The sequence below is a fragment of the Nothobranchius furzeri genome, chromosome 12 (genome assembly GCF_043380555.1).
Source record: "Nothobranchius furzeri strain GRZ-AD chromosome 12, NfurGRZ-RIMD1, whole genome shotgun sequence".
NCBI classification, from domain to species: Eukaryota; Metazoa; Chordata; class Actinopteri; order Cyprinodontiformes; family Nothobranchiidae; genus Nothobranchius; species Nothobranchius furzeri.
In genome coordinates, this window is record NC_091752.1 from 72814371 (window position 1) to 72830035 (window position 15665).

At 42.5% G+C, this 15665-nt stretch overlaps 1 protein-coding gene across 4 annotated transcripts in view; it reads right to left on the reverse strand.

The window, feature by feature from the left end:
• The window catches only part of wizb (WIZ zinc finger b), a 119740-nt gene that overhangs the window by 16549 nt on the left and 87526 nt on the right, over window positions 1-15665 (reverse strand). For all 4 annotated transcript variants that reach the window (XM_054738612.2, XM_054738611.2, XM_054738610.2 and 1 more), the window contains 2 exons: window positions 14617-15192; window positions 14315-14526 (listed from right to left, as the gene is read on the reverse strand). In XM_054738612.2, coding sequence (XP_054594587.2) covers window positions 14315-14526; window positions 14617-15192 — 788 coding nt within the window. The remainder of the gene's footprint in view (window positions 1-14314; window positions 14527-14616; window positions 15193-15665) is intronic.

Sequence of the window (15665 nt, forward strand, 5' to 3'; positions counted from 1 at the left end):
TGGTCAGCGTTCAGCCAAACGACACCCACGCCTGAACCCAGTTCAGCACCGTGTTGAAAGGAGCTGCCGTCAATGTGCACAGTTGGCATGCCCTCACAGAGAGCTTTGTCAAAGGAGTGGTGATTGGGGTTCAGCAGGGTCTGGGGAGGGTTGGCTGGCAGAACTGATGCAGAAGTGTCGTCCGAGCAATGCTGGCATGCAGCTAGACCCATGCCAAGAGGGCTATGGTGGTTCTGGGCATAGCGCACCTCTATATCGAAGCTCTGAAGAGCTAACAGCCAGGATGCAATGCGTGCGTTGGTTAGAATCAGAATCATAAGTTTTTATTGCCATATGTGTGCCAAGTCACAACATTAGGAAATTGCTGCGGTATTTTGGTGCAGAAGGTAAGATAGAAAAAAAATTAATTAAGAGATAAGCAAATATAAGAACTAATAAAACACTCATGATAAAATTATTAATGTAAAAAGTTGCAAGAATTAGAGAAGCAGCTATCTACTCCTTGTAGGTATTTATCTGAGTGTTTGTTGAATGGTTCAAGCACAGCACCCACACCATCTCTGATGTGTTGACTATTCAAGAAGGTTGCAGGCTGATGTTGAGTTTCAACAATGATTTTCTGGCCACCGACGTACTTAGAGAAGTGTTTAACTGACCAAGTGGTGGTCAGCAAAGCTTTTCACAGTCAGAGTATCTTAACTCAGGACCGGACGAGATCTTACTTTGATAGGCTACGATATGCCTGTCACAGTCATACATCTGGTACAGACCGGCACTCAAACAGTGGGTAGAGAACTCGACCTCAAGGTGGAACTCCTTGTCACAATCTGAAAGTGCCAGGCACGGAGCCGAGCACAACGCAGCCTTCAAGCCATCCATGGCCTGCCGTTGCTGCTCAGTGCACTCAAAATGCACATCCTTTTTCAGCAAGGAAGTCAGAGGTCTCACCAACTCCGCATAGTTCTCTACAAACTGGCGGCAATAGTAGCACACACCCAGAAAACTCCAAAGTTCAGAGACAGTCATGGGAGCTTTAATGGTGGATATGCCCTGGACACTACCATGTTGAGGCTGCACTCCCTGTGGTCCCACAAGGCAGCAAACAATCTGCACTTTCGACCTGCACCACTTATTTGGTGAGTGAGATTTTCACACCTTCAACTGTGAGCTGACCCATGGCATGGTCCAGCTCGGACAGGTGGTCGTCCAAAACACCAAAACCCAGGGAAAATATATTACAATTTCAAATTATTAATAAAGTGTTGATTTTGATTTACCTACTGGCTGACTCGCCATTTATGTAACATTTTGTAAGTGGTTACTTTTAATAAATTGTCAATGGAACATAAAGCTATTCAATAATATGTAGAATTCCATATAAAATATGGATTGTCAATTTCATTGACCCTTTACTATTCGATTGATGATCAAACTAGGTACCACCATTTTATAATAATTTGACACAGAGGCAAAAATATAGTTTATGAAAATCAATTTATTACTGTATTTCTACTATGATTATGCAGTACAAATGATTATAAATGATTAGTTAAGGTGATATCAACTGAGGCACTGTATGAAATGAGGAAATATGACTTTAGATGTTAAGTTACAAACTGTTGTGTCCAGAAATGGTCAATTTCCACCTACATATTGACCTAGATGCCACTGGTCATCTGCAGACTTAATTTTATCTCCTAAAGTGGATTTTACACTATCTTCCTGAAGCCACAAGGATACTGCATTCCATCAGCTGGAGTTCAGAGCCTCTCTGCAGCTCTGAACACATAACGTGTTGTCAACATCATGCCATTCCTCAAGGCCTTAAGCTGGCCTTATCTATCCGCCTGCTTCACAGGACAAAAGATGAACTTCCACAACTAATAAGTTAAATAATCATTAAATAAACGTTTATTGTCACTTATAATAATTATAATATAGATGAAATGCTTTCATTAATCTGTGCTTAAATTAACAAGGTTGATTAATCTGTTCTTGAATGACTGAAGTTTGAAAGGACTTATATATATGATGAAATTAATGTTGGATATGACAAGGTTCATTAGAGATAAATTAAAGTTAAATGTCATGACACATAGATATTTTCTTACCCCCATAAATCAGAACCTCTGTATCTGAAAGGTGTGTTTCTGAGATTCTTGGTAATATCCCTTAACATGGCACGCTCTGATTTGTTAAGAAATTAATAAGAGAATATAAAAACAGAGCTCACTTTACGGTGACTCAGTTCTAGAGAAAGCTTCGGACAGGCCATCCGTAGTGAAATCTCTTTAACCCTGAGCAATTTTGGCAAGCTGCCAAAACCCTGCTAAAAGCTGCGTATAGTTGACACAGCAAATCGGTTCCTTCAGAACCAAGCCGAGACAACTTCAACTCCTTAAGAGTTATTCCTGAGACGCAAACTACTTCCAACCTGTGTGCTTGGTGACATCTCTGGACCAGGGAAGTCGGTACGGAGGTCAATCTACTGGACCTGGGTGCCCAGAGGTCATCCAAACTCCCTGACCTCCGGATCCACGACAAGGGTCTCCAAAAGGGTGCGGTAGAACACAGTGAGATTGCGTCTGATGTGTCTTTGATAAGAACTTCAGTTTATGCAAACCAAATTCTTTTCACCCAGAACTCAAGTTCATCTAGATACGAAGGTTCTGATAATCTCATTCACACAGACACCATACATCACATCCTCTCCACCTAGATTCATCCATCACAGTACCCTTGGTTAACTTGTCATGTTTTTAATAGTTTGAAAAAAAATTCTTACTTTTTATAAACTTGACTCTCTTCTTGAAGTAACACGAAGTGTGTTTGATCACTGAAAAAGCAAAGAATCCTAGAATCTTCTGATTAAACATTCAAAGATCAAGCAGGTTGATATTCTATGTTTATATAGAATATTACATCTTCCTGGTCATAATTAAAGGTAATATAATAAGCTTAAAAGCAGCACATTTACCATCTCTTCATATTATATGTACAACGCTACAAAACCTAATTAAATGTCTTAGAAAATTGTGATGTCTGGGTTGTAAAATAAGCCTGGCTGAATGTTTAATGGGGTTTAACAAGTTACCAAATTAATGTAAAAACCTATCCTGATGCCAGGTATATCGTACAGTACATGTGTGACAAGGCTTCTCAGCGATCCTGCTGTCCACAAAGTCTTCTCGGCATACAAGTATTTGACTTCTAGATGATAAAGGCTGTACTCCTCTGAATATGCATCAGCTGGTCAAAGATACCCTCAGGGTCTGCTGGCGAGATGTTTCACATTTAAAGAGTTGTTTCTCTGATGGAGAGATGACATCTTGCTGTAGCAGGACATGCCAACGTCACAAGCATTCACTGCGAAAAGCGTAAGTCACGGAAAGATGACAGAAACCCAAGAACAATGAAAAGAGAAACACATGCCACAGTTAACATATTTTTTTATAAGAATCCAAATTGAACATGGTCCACATGTTCTTGATTGTAGCTCCAACTGCTCCTAATGCTACTCTAGCATTGTAGTTTTTTGCATCACAGCCTCTGTGTATTTTTAAAGATTGATTGTAGACTAGAGTCGTAAGTTTTGTAATTTTTTATTTTTCTCCCCGTGTCCTGTCTGGCTGTGAAACAAACAGAATTAATGTCTGAATGCTGGTGACAAGCCTTACAGATTTACTCTCAGGTGGAGCATCAAAGCTTCTGCTTTAATGTCACGCCCGATACTTAAAATTTTATTGTTGTTTTTTTAATGCATTTTAACTCCGACCAGACACGGAGATAGAGGTGAAAAAGAAAGGAAGAGACAAAAGTAAGAGGTTAGGGTTCCACAAAAATAAACAATCAATGATGAGCAAGAGTCTGCTTCTAGACCTGCAGAAAGACAATAACAACACACAACAATACAACTAGAGTAAGCTATCACTGCTTCAACCTGGTGAGGAAATAGGGTTAGGATTGATCGGGATTGTTTTACTGAACAATCACACGATAATAACTCACAGTGCATTTAGTGCCATCCACAGCCTTATGACGTGTTGAAAATGCCCCAGTCCATACTTATGAGAGCACCATGTGAGCACCTGTGTGGTACACACGCTTGAACATGTAAGGTTTCTCTATAGGAACGCCCAATAGAGAGTGTGAGGGGCCACACCAATTCATGTGTCTTACCCATGTATGTCTGATCTCTGAATTGTGTGCACTGAAACTCAATTTTGTTTCCCTGTATGTCCTGCACATGTGGTAGAATTGACAATAAAAACGACTTTGACGTTTTGATCCAAACATACGGTGGTAGAACATGTTAGTTGGTCACATGTATTCTGTAAATCATGTAACGTTGATGATGACAACTATATAGGCCATAAAGAGAAATGTGTTTTGTGTTCTTTTAATAATAATAATGCATTGAACTTATATAGCACTTTTCTAGACACCCAAAGACGCTTTCACACACACACACATTCACACACTGCTAGTGATGGTAAGCTACTTCTAGCCACAGCCGCTCTGGGGAGGTCTGACAGAGGCGAGGCTGCCATTTGGCGCCGTCGGCCCCTCTGACCACCACTAACACAGGCAAGTTGGGTGAATACTCTTGCCCAAGGACACAACAGCAGGATACCCCTGGCGGGAGCTGGAATCAAACCCATGACCCGCTCTACCACCTGAGCTACTGCTGCCCCATGAGGCTATGGCTATTGTTAATAGTCGTCCCTTAACTGTTTACATTAACAAACCTAACGTACCTGGACCCCTCACTCCTAATCATCTTATCCTTATGAAGTCTAAAATCGCTTTACCACCACCTGGAATTTTTGGCAAATTCGTGTATGCACTTAAAAGGTGGTGTAGAGTACAGTTTCTTGTAGAACAATTCTGAAGCAGATGGAAAAGAGATGTAATGGATGGGTGTGGCAAGATGGCGCCAGTGTTTTTGGCCGGCCATCCACCTCGCGGTGTCCTATTGTTTTTGGTGATATTTCAGAACTTTCATTCCCCCATAATTGCAATCATTAAGTATGATCGCTCTACTCTTTTGGACATACCATTGGCAATGTGCCTTTCTCCACCTGCCGTGAAAGATTTCCATCATACCTCTTGCCCGCTGCTCCCTGGACCTCCTCTCTACCTGTGTTGGAAGCCGTGTCGCTTCCGTGTTGGAAGCGTTGCCGTGGCGGCTGTCGAGCCGGGCGACTGGTGAAGCTTAGAGGTTTTCTGGCCGGCTCACCTGCCTCCTTCAGGCATGGGGCCCAGTCTGTGTTCCTCTTGGCGATCCCTGGATCCGGCAGTTCCATGTCTGATCCCGTTGGAGTTGCCCGGGGATCTGGCGGGACCATAGCTCCGCTCTGTGTCAATGGTGCTGCACCGTCGTGGAATCTGCCCAGCAAACCTTCTCCTAGTGCCGACGTCATCAGCAGTCTGCTCCACGGCTCGGAATGAACATCAAGACTTGACCTCCATCAGCGTTGCTCTTATAAATGCAAGATCCATCAGAAATAAAACTTTTATACTAAGAGAGCTTTTCTGTGATCGAGCACTGAACTTTCTCTGCGTCGTGGAATCCTGGATCGCTCCGGGTGAGTCAGCTACTCTAGCGGAGACTCTCCCCCCTGCATGTTCATTTATAAACTCTCCAAGACAATGCGGCCGTGGAGGAGGCCTTCTGACTTTTCAAATCTTCATTTACCTCTAATCCTTTTTCTTTTTCCACCGAAATTACCTCCTTTGAACTGACTGCTTTTGAACTGGCAATTCCCCCCCCCCCCGTTAATTTACCGCCCCCCAGATACAATAAGAACTTCATAACTGATTTCTCTGCTTTCCTAGCTGAGATTTTCGCTCGATATCAACGTGTTCTCATTCCTGGAGACTTTAATATTCACATCTGCTGTCTGGAAAAACCATTTGTCACAGATTTTCTTAGTCTAACTGATGCTTTCGGTTCGACCCAGTCTGTAAATGCTCCAACTCATGTACACTCACATACATGATCCATCTCTTTTAGAAGTCTGCTGGTCTGACCATATGCTTATTTCTTTTGATATTTTTTTTTACCTGTTAACAATCATTCACTCTGTCCGTCACGTTCGTTATGGCGCATCGTTAACTCTGAAACAGCAGGATCTTTTGTCAGTGCTTTTTCTGTGTCTGATCTGCCTAGTCAGCTTAGCCTGGATGATCAGATCACTTTTTTTTAATGATAAATGTCTTACATTCTTAAATTCTGTTGCTCCTCTGAAACCTGCTCACTCCAAACATAAATCTGACCCTTGGCTCAACTCTCATACTCGAAGTTTGAAAAAACTTTGTGGACAGGCTGAGCGCAAATGGAAAAAACCACCTCCAGATTTCATATCAGATTTTGCAAGACCTCTGATCCAAATATCAACAAGCAGTTATGCATGCCAGAAGCTATTACTTTTCTAAAATTATTTCTGCAAACCGGTCCAATCAAAAAGTTCTTTAAAAAACTATAAATTCAGTTCTCGTTCCTCATGAGTCCAACTGCTCAGTTATTGCACCAAATCTCCCGGAAATCTCAGTTTCTAGATTTCTTTTCTGATAAGGTTTCCTCTATCAGGGCTAGCTTATCACTCCCTCTGCACACCCTTCCTACTTTAACCTTTAATACAGCACCCTTCCTCAGCTTTGAACCTATTTCCCTTCCATGCCTGCAATCTTTGCTTCCGTCGATGAAACCATCTGGTTCCCAAGACGACATCCTTCCTCCACACCTCCTGAAAGAGGTGTTCCCAGCTATAGGTCATTATATCCTACACTTCATCAATACCAGTCTTATTTCCAGTGTTGTACCCCCTGTCTTCAAACATGCTATGGGTCAGCCACTTCTAAAGAAACCAGGCCTTGACGCCTCGGTTCATTCTAATTATCGCCCTATTTCCAAGCTTCCATTTCTGGCAAAAATTCTGGAGAAGTTGGTCTATGATCAGCTGTCAACTCATCTAGCCGATCATAACATAATGGATGTCTTTCAGTCAGGTTTTCGACCCCTGCACAGCACTGAGTCCTCTCTCCTCCGTGTCTTCAATGACATTTTTATGGCTACTGATTCTGGCTCCTATGCTGTGTTATTACTTCTCGATCTGTCCGCTGCCTTTGACACCGTCGACCACGACATCCTTTTATTACGCTTAGAGGAGGTTGCTGCAATACGTGGTCCAGCCCTAACTTGGTTTAGGTCTTATTTGTCTAACAGGTCCCAACAGGTGGTGTTGAACAACATCTCATCTCGCTTTGCTCCTCTCTCGTGTGGGGTCCCGCAGGGATCTATTCTAGGCCCTTTGTTGTTACCTCCTTCCCCTCAGCTTAATCCTAAAAAACACTCTGTTCAATATCACTTATATGCTGACGACTGTCAGATTTACATGTCGGTGAAACCCCAGCAATCCATCCAGCCTCTTCTAGATTGCCTACGTGATGTGAAATGTTGGCTGGCCACAAATTTTCTGCATCTCAATGATTCCAAGACTGAACTGATCCGGTTTAATCCGGTCAGATCTAGCTCATTCCAAATCCCAGATCTTTCATCTGTTTCTCAAAATCTAAAAACCATTGTGACAAACCTGGGTGTGAAGATGGATTCATCTGTGAAGATGGATTCATCTCTAAGGATGGACGCCACTGTAAAATCTTGTTTTTTCCAACTCCGCCAAAATTTGGAATCAGTTGTTCATGCTTTCATCACATCTAGGCTCGAATACTCAAATGCAGTTTTGCTGGGTGTCAATAAGTCAACCCTTGCCCAACTTCAACTCATTCAAAACGCAGCTGCTAGATACCTAACACGTACTAACAGGCGCCAGCACCTAACTAGGAATTAGGGATGAGCCGGATACTCGTTTCAGACAAGTATCCGGTACGGATAAAGCATTTTTGACGAATACGAGCATGAAACGAGTAAAACGAGTCAATATCTGTAATCGTGCTGAAGGAAAATCCTCATTTGGTAACTGACTGTCTTCACGCTCTGTGATTGGCCAGTCACATAGAGCGTCCGCCCCTCCCTACACACAAAACTCTCTAGCCGGCCGGGACCGCAGTCCGTCCTGTTCATCCACGCACACACACAGACAGTAAGGGATCTCGCTGTGATTGCTTCACTGTTTCTCACGTTTCTTCAGTTTTCCCTAGGTTTTCTTCAGCTCGCCTCTTTTTCAGTTGAATATTTAAAGGTTCTTTTTTTGTAACTGACATGGTGCATTTGACAAGACAGCTGACGTGATGTTGTCACTACCTCAGCTCCGGTCGGGCTTTTTATTTTTTTGAACTCCTTCTCTCTCCCTCTCTCTCTCTCTCTCTCTCTCTCTCTCTCTCTCTCTCTCTCTCTCTCTCTCACACACACACACACACACACACACACACACACACACACACACACATTAATCTACATTGTTTTGTTTAACTTTGTGTGGGAAAATGCCAAGTCCGTTAAGAAAAAAATCAGTTTAATCAAATTAAAATTAAAAAATAAATATAAAGTTGTCTGGTTCTAGCATTTCATATTTCCTAGTTCCTACTGCATGAGTTCAGATGTATTAATCCATGCACTTAAATATTCATGTTCTGATTTTATTGAAACACTTGTTCTGTAATAGTTCCTTTACTATTGTGATCAAAAATATTTAATCTCAATTCTGAGGCTGCTCTGTAAATAGTTTTCAAATAAACAATAACACATAGCAACTTCTGATCAATCCATATCAATTTCAGATTTAAAATAATACATTGATGTAAACCACGCCCACTTCTGTTAAACCACGCCCACTTCCAGGTTATGCCACGCCCATTCCGAGTACAGATACAGATAATTTAGTTCTTTGAACAGATACAGATAGTGGTGTACTTGCTCATCCCTACTAGGAATGCACCGTTCAGTTTTTTTGCTGCCGATCACCGATACCGATATCAAAGAATGCTGATCACCGATACCGATAACCGATACCGATCACGTGGATTGGCCAGAAATTTTCTACAACATTATAATGAGTGATACAAACTACATAATCTGGGAATAAAGGAAATGTAACCTAATCTAAAATGGTCTGTATTAAGGTTGTCACGGTGTGAAAATTTAACCTCACGGTTATTGTGACCAAAATTACCACGATTTTCGGTATTATTGCGGTATTTTTTTAAACGTGCTACATTTTCACAAAATTAAATAAACCCTGTATGTCAGGAAATATTGTCCTTAGTTTGTGTCTAAATTTTGCCTAAAATGTGTTATTTTGTAATTATGTTGTTTATTTGTTTACATTTTCCCCTTTAGTCTTTAAAATACCAATATTTGCCCATAACTTCTTATTTTATGTCTGTTTGATGTCATCATTTAAAAATATTAGATCAGATGATACTCAGTACTCAAGTAGCCTTCTAATCAGATACTTTTTTACCCTTACTTGAGTAATAAACCCTATATCAGGAGAATATTGTCCTCGGTTTGTTTCTTTCCAGTGAGCTTTGCAGATGTGGGAAAATGTCATCAGGCAGTAATCATTGCTAAATTCATAATTATCCTCGGAGAGAGACCAACTCTTATCGGCCCCTGGGAGCCCCGTAATGCATAGCGTCATTTCAACATGGGGGTGTCCGCTACACGGTTTATATGCAGGTAGCGGCGCTGCGGCTGCTTTATATAGCCACTCGTTGCATTCTCCCTCAACCCAAATCCTCGGATCACGCATTTAGCTAAAACGCTAACGTTAGCTTGCCTTGCGTTGACTGTAGAGTTGTGGGTGATGGTCACGCAGATGTGTCATGAGATTTGAAGCGTTGCTGCCTTTCACAGACACTTTTTCGTCTCGGGCTGCAAACAGGATAGCCGTCCGTCTTCTATAAACTCCCTCGGCATTCTTCAAATATCCAAAAGATGCCCGTACATCCGACTTTGTCTTCTTTGAGGGATAATAAATGTCCTCCTGAGCGCTGCCGTCTCCTCCTTTGTCCATTATTTCAGCTTTAGCTTCAAGAAAGTTTTGTTGTAAACAACAAAGTGCGCATGTGCCGCCGGCAACTTCAGCCGATGATACGGTGGCTGGTAAGGGTCACCGCGCCTACACCGCAGCCACGGTAAACCCACCGAGATAATATAGTGTTTTTAAAAAACAAGACGGTTTTTATTATTGTCAACTTTTTTTTAATACCGGGGTTTACCGCTACACTGGTTACCGTGACAACCCTACCTGATTGGTTTGCTTTGATCTATTTTGAAAATTCCGATCAAAACCGATAGGGGCGCTATCGGCCGATTACGATCAAATGCCGATCCATCGGTGCATCCCTACACATATCACCAGTTCTCAAATCCCTTCATTGGTTGCCCATCACTTTCAGGGTCCAATATAAAATGCTACTCTTTGTTTTCAAATCCCTCCATGGTCTTGCCCCCGTGTACTTATCTGATCTTCTTTCAACTTATACTCCTGGTCGCACACTCAGGGCCTCCAGCCTGTTGCTCCTCGAGGTCCCGAAAGCGTGTTACAAATCATGCGGACAAAGAGCTTTCTCTGTCGCGGGTCCTCAACTGTAGAACGGACTTCCAGTCACAGTTCGACTGGCATCCACCTCGGCAGATTTTAAGTCTAAACACACACTATTTTACCCTTGCTTTTAACAGTTAGCTGTTAATTTGACTTTTACTACTCTTATTTTAACATCCATTGTAAGGTTTTTATTGGTGCTTTTTTATCGGCTTGTCTTTTTTTTATTGTTGGCTGTATTTTATAGTACTGTTTTATGTTTTTTATCTCTATTATTGTGTGACTGTTCAGCACTTTGGTCAGACATATGGCTGTGTTTTTAAAGTGCTATACAAATAAAGGTGGTATGGTATGGTATGGTAATATCTCAGTAACATCTCTCTCAGACAGAAATGGCACAAACTGCGCCGCAATGTAAAGGTGGATGACATAGTCCTTGTTAAAGATGATGTACTTCCAAGATGTCAGTGGCAACTGGGTCGTGTGATTGGCACTGCAGAGGGAAAAGAAGGAATAGTCCGAAGAGTTAAGGTTCAGATGGGAAACAGAGGTCTGAATGATAGACAGAACCATGTGTCCGTTCTTGAACGTTCTGTACAAAAACTGGTTGTGTTAGTTGAGTTACGTTTTTGCTCTTTGTTTTTAATTAGGAAGTAAAATACAGTACTGTTAACTGCCATTTGTCTACTTTAAAATAAAGTGAAGTTTATTTTTTTGCATAAATCATGATTTGGTGGGAGTGTAAATGGCTGCAAGCAGGTGGATTCTCAACGTAACTCATTCAATTGCATATAAGTGGGCGTTAACCCGGATGTGGACGTGGCGTTGGCATTCCACCTGGCTTGGCGTGTTGCAGCAGACCAAACTTCCACGTAAGTGCGGGTATGTTGACTAAAAATTATTTTCCAGGACAACTCAAAAATTTCCAGGCCATTTTGCAATTCCCCCATTTTCCATGTGTTTTCCATGACTGGAAAATTGGTCTATCATTTTCCAGGTTTTCCAGAACGCGTCAGGATCCCGTATTAGTAAAAATGTTTTTAAAAACCTTGTTATTCATATGCACTTACCCATAACAGGTCATGCAAATCTCGGCTGGCATGTTCTTTTCGGCACAACACATGTTAAAATGCACTCAACCAAAAACAATTATTCACCAGTCGCCAGTGCTTGGTACAGTGTACCGGCCCACTTAAAGCCGTACAGACAAGAGACTTCCATGTGAGATGTGTCTGTGTGAATTGCACTCCACTGGTTTTGGTGAGTGGGTGGGTGGGCAGGAAGGCAGATGAATGGATATATACAAATATATATATAGGGACAACAGTAGCTCAGGAGGTAGAGCGGGTCATCCAGTAATTGGAAGGTTGCAGGTTCCATCCCGGCTCCGACCAGAGATTGCTGCAGTTGCAGGCTGCAGCCTGCTGGTGGTTGTCGGAGGGACTGTTAGCACAAGTGTTCTGCAACCTCTCCTCCGTCAGTGCGCCCCAGGGCAGTATGTGAATGTGTGTAAATGTATGTTGTGAAGCACCTTGTGGGTTTGTAGAACCCTAGGAAGGCACTATACAAATACAGGTCATTTACCATGTAACTTTTTTCTTCATTACTGATGTTGGAGTTGGGGAAATCTCAACGTCTCAATTAAAAATCTTCCGCCATTTCATCCTGCGGTTAACAGTAAAACTGATAATCCATGAAACTCTTGTGCTCATATACAGTGGGGCAAAAAATTATTTAGTCAGCCACCGATTGTGCAAGTTCTCCCACCTAAAATGATGACAGAGGTCAGTAATTTTCATCATAGGTACACTTCAACTGTGAGAGACAGAATGTGAAAAAAACATGAAATCACATGGCAGGATTTTTAAAGAATTTATTTGTAAATCAGGGTGGAAAATAAGTATTTGGTCAATAACAAAAATTCAACTCAATACTTTGTAACACAACCTTTGTTGGCAATAACAGAGGTCAAACGATTACTATAGATCTTTACCAGGTTTGCACACACAGTAGCTGGTATTTTGGCCCATTCCTTCATGCAGATCTTCTCGAGAGCAGTGATGTTTTGGGGCCGTCGCCGAGCAACACAGACTTTCAACTCCCTCCACAGATTTTCTATGGGGTTGAGGTCTGGAGACTGGCTAGGCCACTCCAGGACTTTCAAATGCTTCTTACGGAGCCACTCCTTTGTTGCCCGGGCGGTGTGTTTGGGATCATTGTCGTGTTGGAAGACCCAGCCACGTTTCATCTTCAAAGCTCTCACTGATGGAAGGAGGTTTTGGCTCAGAATCTCACGATACATGGCCCCATTCATTCTGTCCTTAACACGGATCAGTCGTCCTGTCCCCTTAGCAGAAAAACAGCCCCAAAGCATGATGTTCCCACCCCCATACTTCACAGTAGGTATGGTGTTCTTGGGATGCAACTCAGTATTCTTCTTCCTCCAAACACGAAGAGTTGAGTTTATACCAAAAAGTTCTACTTTGGTTTCATCTGACCACATGACACTCTCCCAGTCCTCTGCTGTATCATCCATGTGCTCTCTGGCAAACTTCAGACGGGCCTGGACATGCACTGGCTTCAGCAGCGGAACACGTCTGGCACTGCAGGATTTGATTCCCTGCCGTTGTAGTGTGTTACTGATGGTGACCTTTGTTACTGTGGTCCCAGCTCTCTGCAGGTCATTCACCAGGTCCCCCCGTGTGGTTCTGGGATTCTTGCTCACCGTTCTCATGACCATTTTGACCCCACAGGATGAAATCTTGCGTGGAGCCCCAGATCGAGGGAGATTATCAGTGGTCTTGTATGTCTTCAATTTTCTGATAATTGCTCCCACAGTTGATTTTTTCACACCAAGCTGCTTACCTATTGTAGATTCACTCTTCCCAGTCGGGTGCAGGTCTACAATTATTTTCCTGGTGTCCTTTGAAAGCTCTTTGGTCTTGGCCATAGTGGAGTTTGGACTCTGACTGTTTGAGGCTGTGGACAGGTGTCTTTTATACAGACAATGTGTTCAAACAGGTGCCATTAATACAGGTAACAAGTGGAGGACAGAAAAGCTTCTTAAAGAAGACGTTACAAGTCTGTGAGAGCCAGAGATTTTCCTTGTTTGAAGTGACCAAATACTTATTTTCCACCCTGATTTACAAATAAATTCTTTCAAAATCCTGCCATGTGAATTCATGGATTTTTTTTCACATTCTGTCTCTCACAGTTGAAGTGTACCTATGATGTAAATTACTGACCTCTGTCATCATTTTAAGTGGGAGAACTTGCACAATCGATGGCTGACTAAATACTTTTTGCCCCACTGTATAAAACTTACAAAAGCTGTGACAAAGACAAAAAAGGTGCTCTAGAAAATAAATTTTTCTTTTTTTTGGGGGGGGGGGGGGGGGGGGGGGGGTAATTTTTATCCATCAGTTGCTTGCAATAACGCATCTGAAGATTAAGTATCTGTCCCCAGTCATTTCTTTAAACTAAGAGTAAAGACATTTACAGTGGCACGCAGAGCTGCTAGACATCTGCATCTGCACGTTTTCCAAGAAACATCATGTCTCTCGTACAACCAGCTGAGGGCTGCTTGATCTCAAAGCACTATGCCTATTCAAAGGATCAGGAAGGAGAGAGGCTGAGTCAAAAGGACAGCACAATAAGTTGTGATCTCTCACTGCAGTTGTTTAACTTCTGTAGAAGACCAATATTCCACTGATAGGGCTGTTTTTTTAAGAGAAAACAACAAACAAATCATGATGCCCCTCTTGCTGGCCTCAGTGGTACTCAGTACATTAGCCACAACTCACCTTCTTAAGGGTAGAGCGACTGCCCTGCATGTAGTTCCGGTGCATCTCCAGCACCTTCTGTGGCCTGCTGCGCATCCAAGCACTCAGCGTCTCAATGGGAGACCCATTTACAGACCACTCAGTCACACCAAACTGCCTCAGGTGGGCGCGTGCGTGGCTTGCTAAAGCCTTACGGTTTTCGAAGTAGAAACCACAGAGCTCACAGCTGGGGTCTGAAAGCCACAAGGAGGAAGTAAATCAGGATAATGGGTAAAAACAATGACCAAACAGAATTCAGCATGAGTAAATTAAACACAACTTACCCTGGTGTGCATGCTTGTCTGGTGATGGCTTTCTTTTAATGGAGAAGTCATGTGGAAGTGATGAGAGAGTCTTAAGTCGATGTGTAGATGAGCTGGCAGACTCTTCTGATTGGGTGCACTCTGATAAAGGCCTTTTGCCAAGTGGGGACACCCTGAAAAATTTGCCTGTCGATTGGGGAGAAGATGCACCTACACCCCCTACACTCTGCTTACGATACTTTGATCCAGACTGCACTAAACTGAGGGGAGATTTACGGAATTTGGAGAATTGGTAACCTGAAACACCCAAACTCTTCGAGTTGCTGGCACCACCCACTTTTTCCCAGAATGGACTGATGTCTCCATGGCTGAACTCTTTCTTCACAACCTGGTTGGACTGGGATGAGCCACCTGTCCCTTTTTTCTTCATGATCTCCCTCAGGGTGTCAATGGGTGAACCATTGACTGACCACTGTGTGATGCCCATTTGACGTAGGTGAGAGCGGGCATGACTGGAAAGACCTTTACGATTCTCAAAATATTCCCCACAAAACTCACAACGAATGTCTCTTGTAGGCTCCACTTCATGGGACATGGCTGAGGAAATACCAAAAGAAACACTGAATTACAAAAATATTGAATTATTCATCCAACAAATTAATATCTATAAAATTGGTATTTTATTTTAGTTAAGTGGGAACTGTTGTGTCTCATAACCCCAAAATCATTTTTTTAACTGACTGCACCATCTAGAGGCTCACAAATGTATCCCACCTTAAGCCGTACACATCACTCCTGTATGTACGGCCAAAACCAACACCCCGCAGTCATAAACTGGCTCCTTTAGCTGGCCAACAGAGTCGAAACACATTGTTGTACAAATATTATTTTCATGTGATGTTGTGTAGATATATATAATAGCAGCTGGATAGCTGAACTAGATAAGCACCGGACTTCAAACAGGGTTGGGGCAGAAAAAATACCAACATCCAGTGTGGGCCCTTAGGCAAGACACTTGGTGCTATTCGCCTACCTCATATCATGATAATACTTCATACCTCCCTACCCCA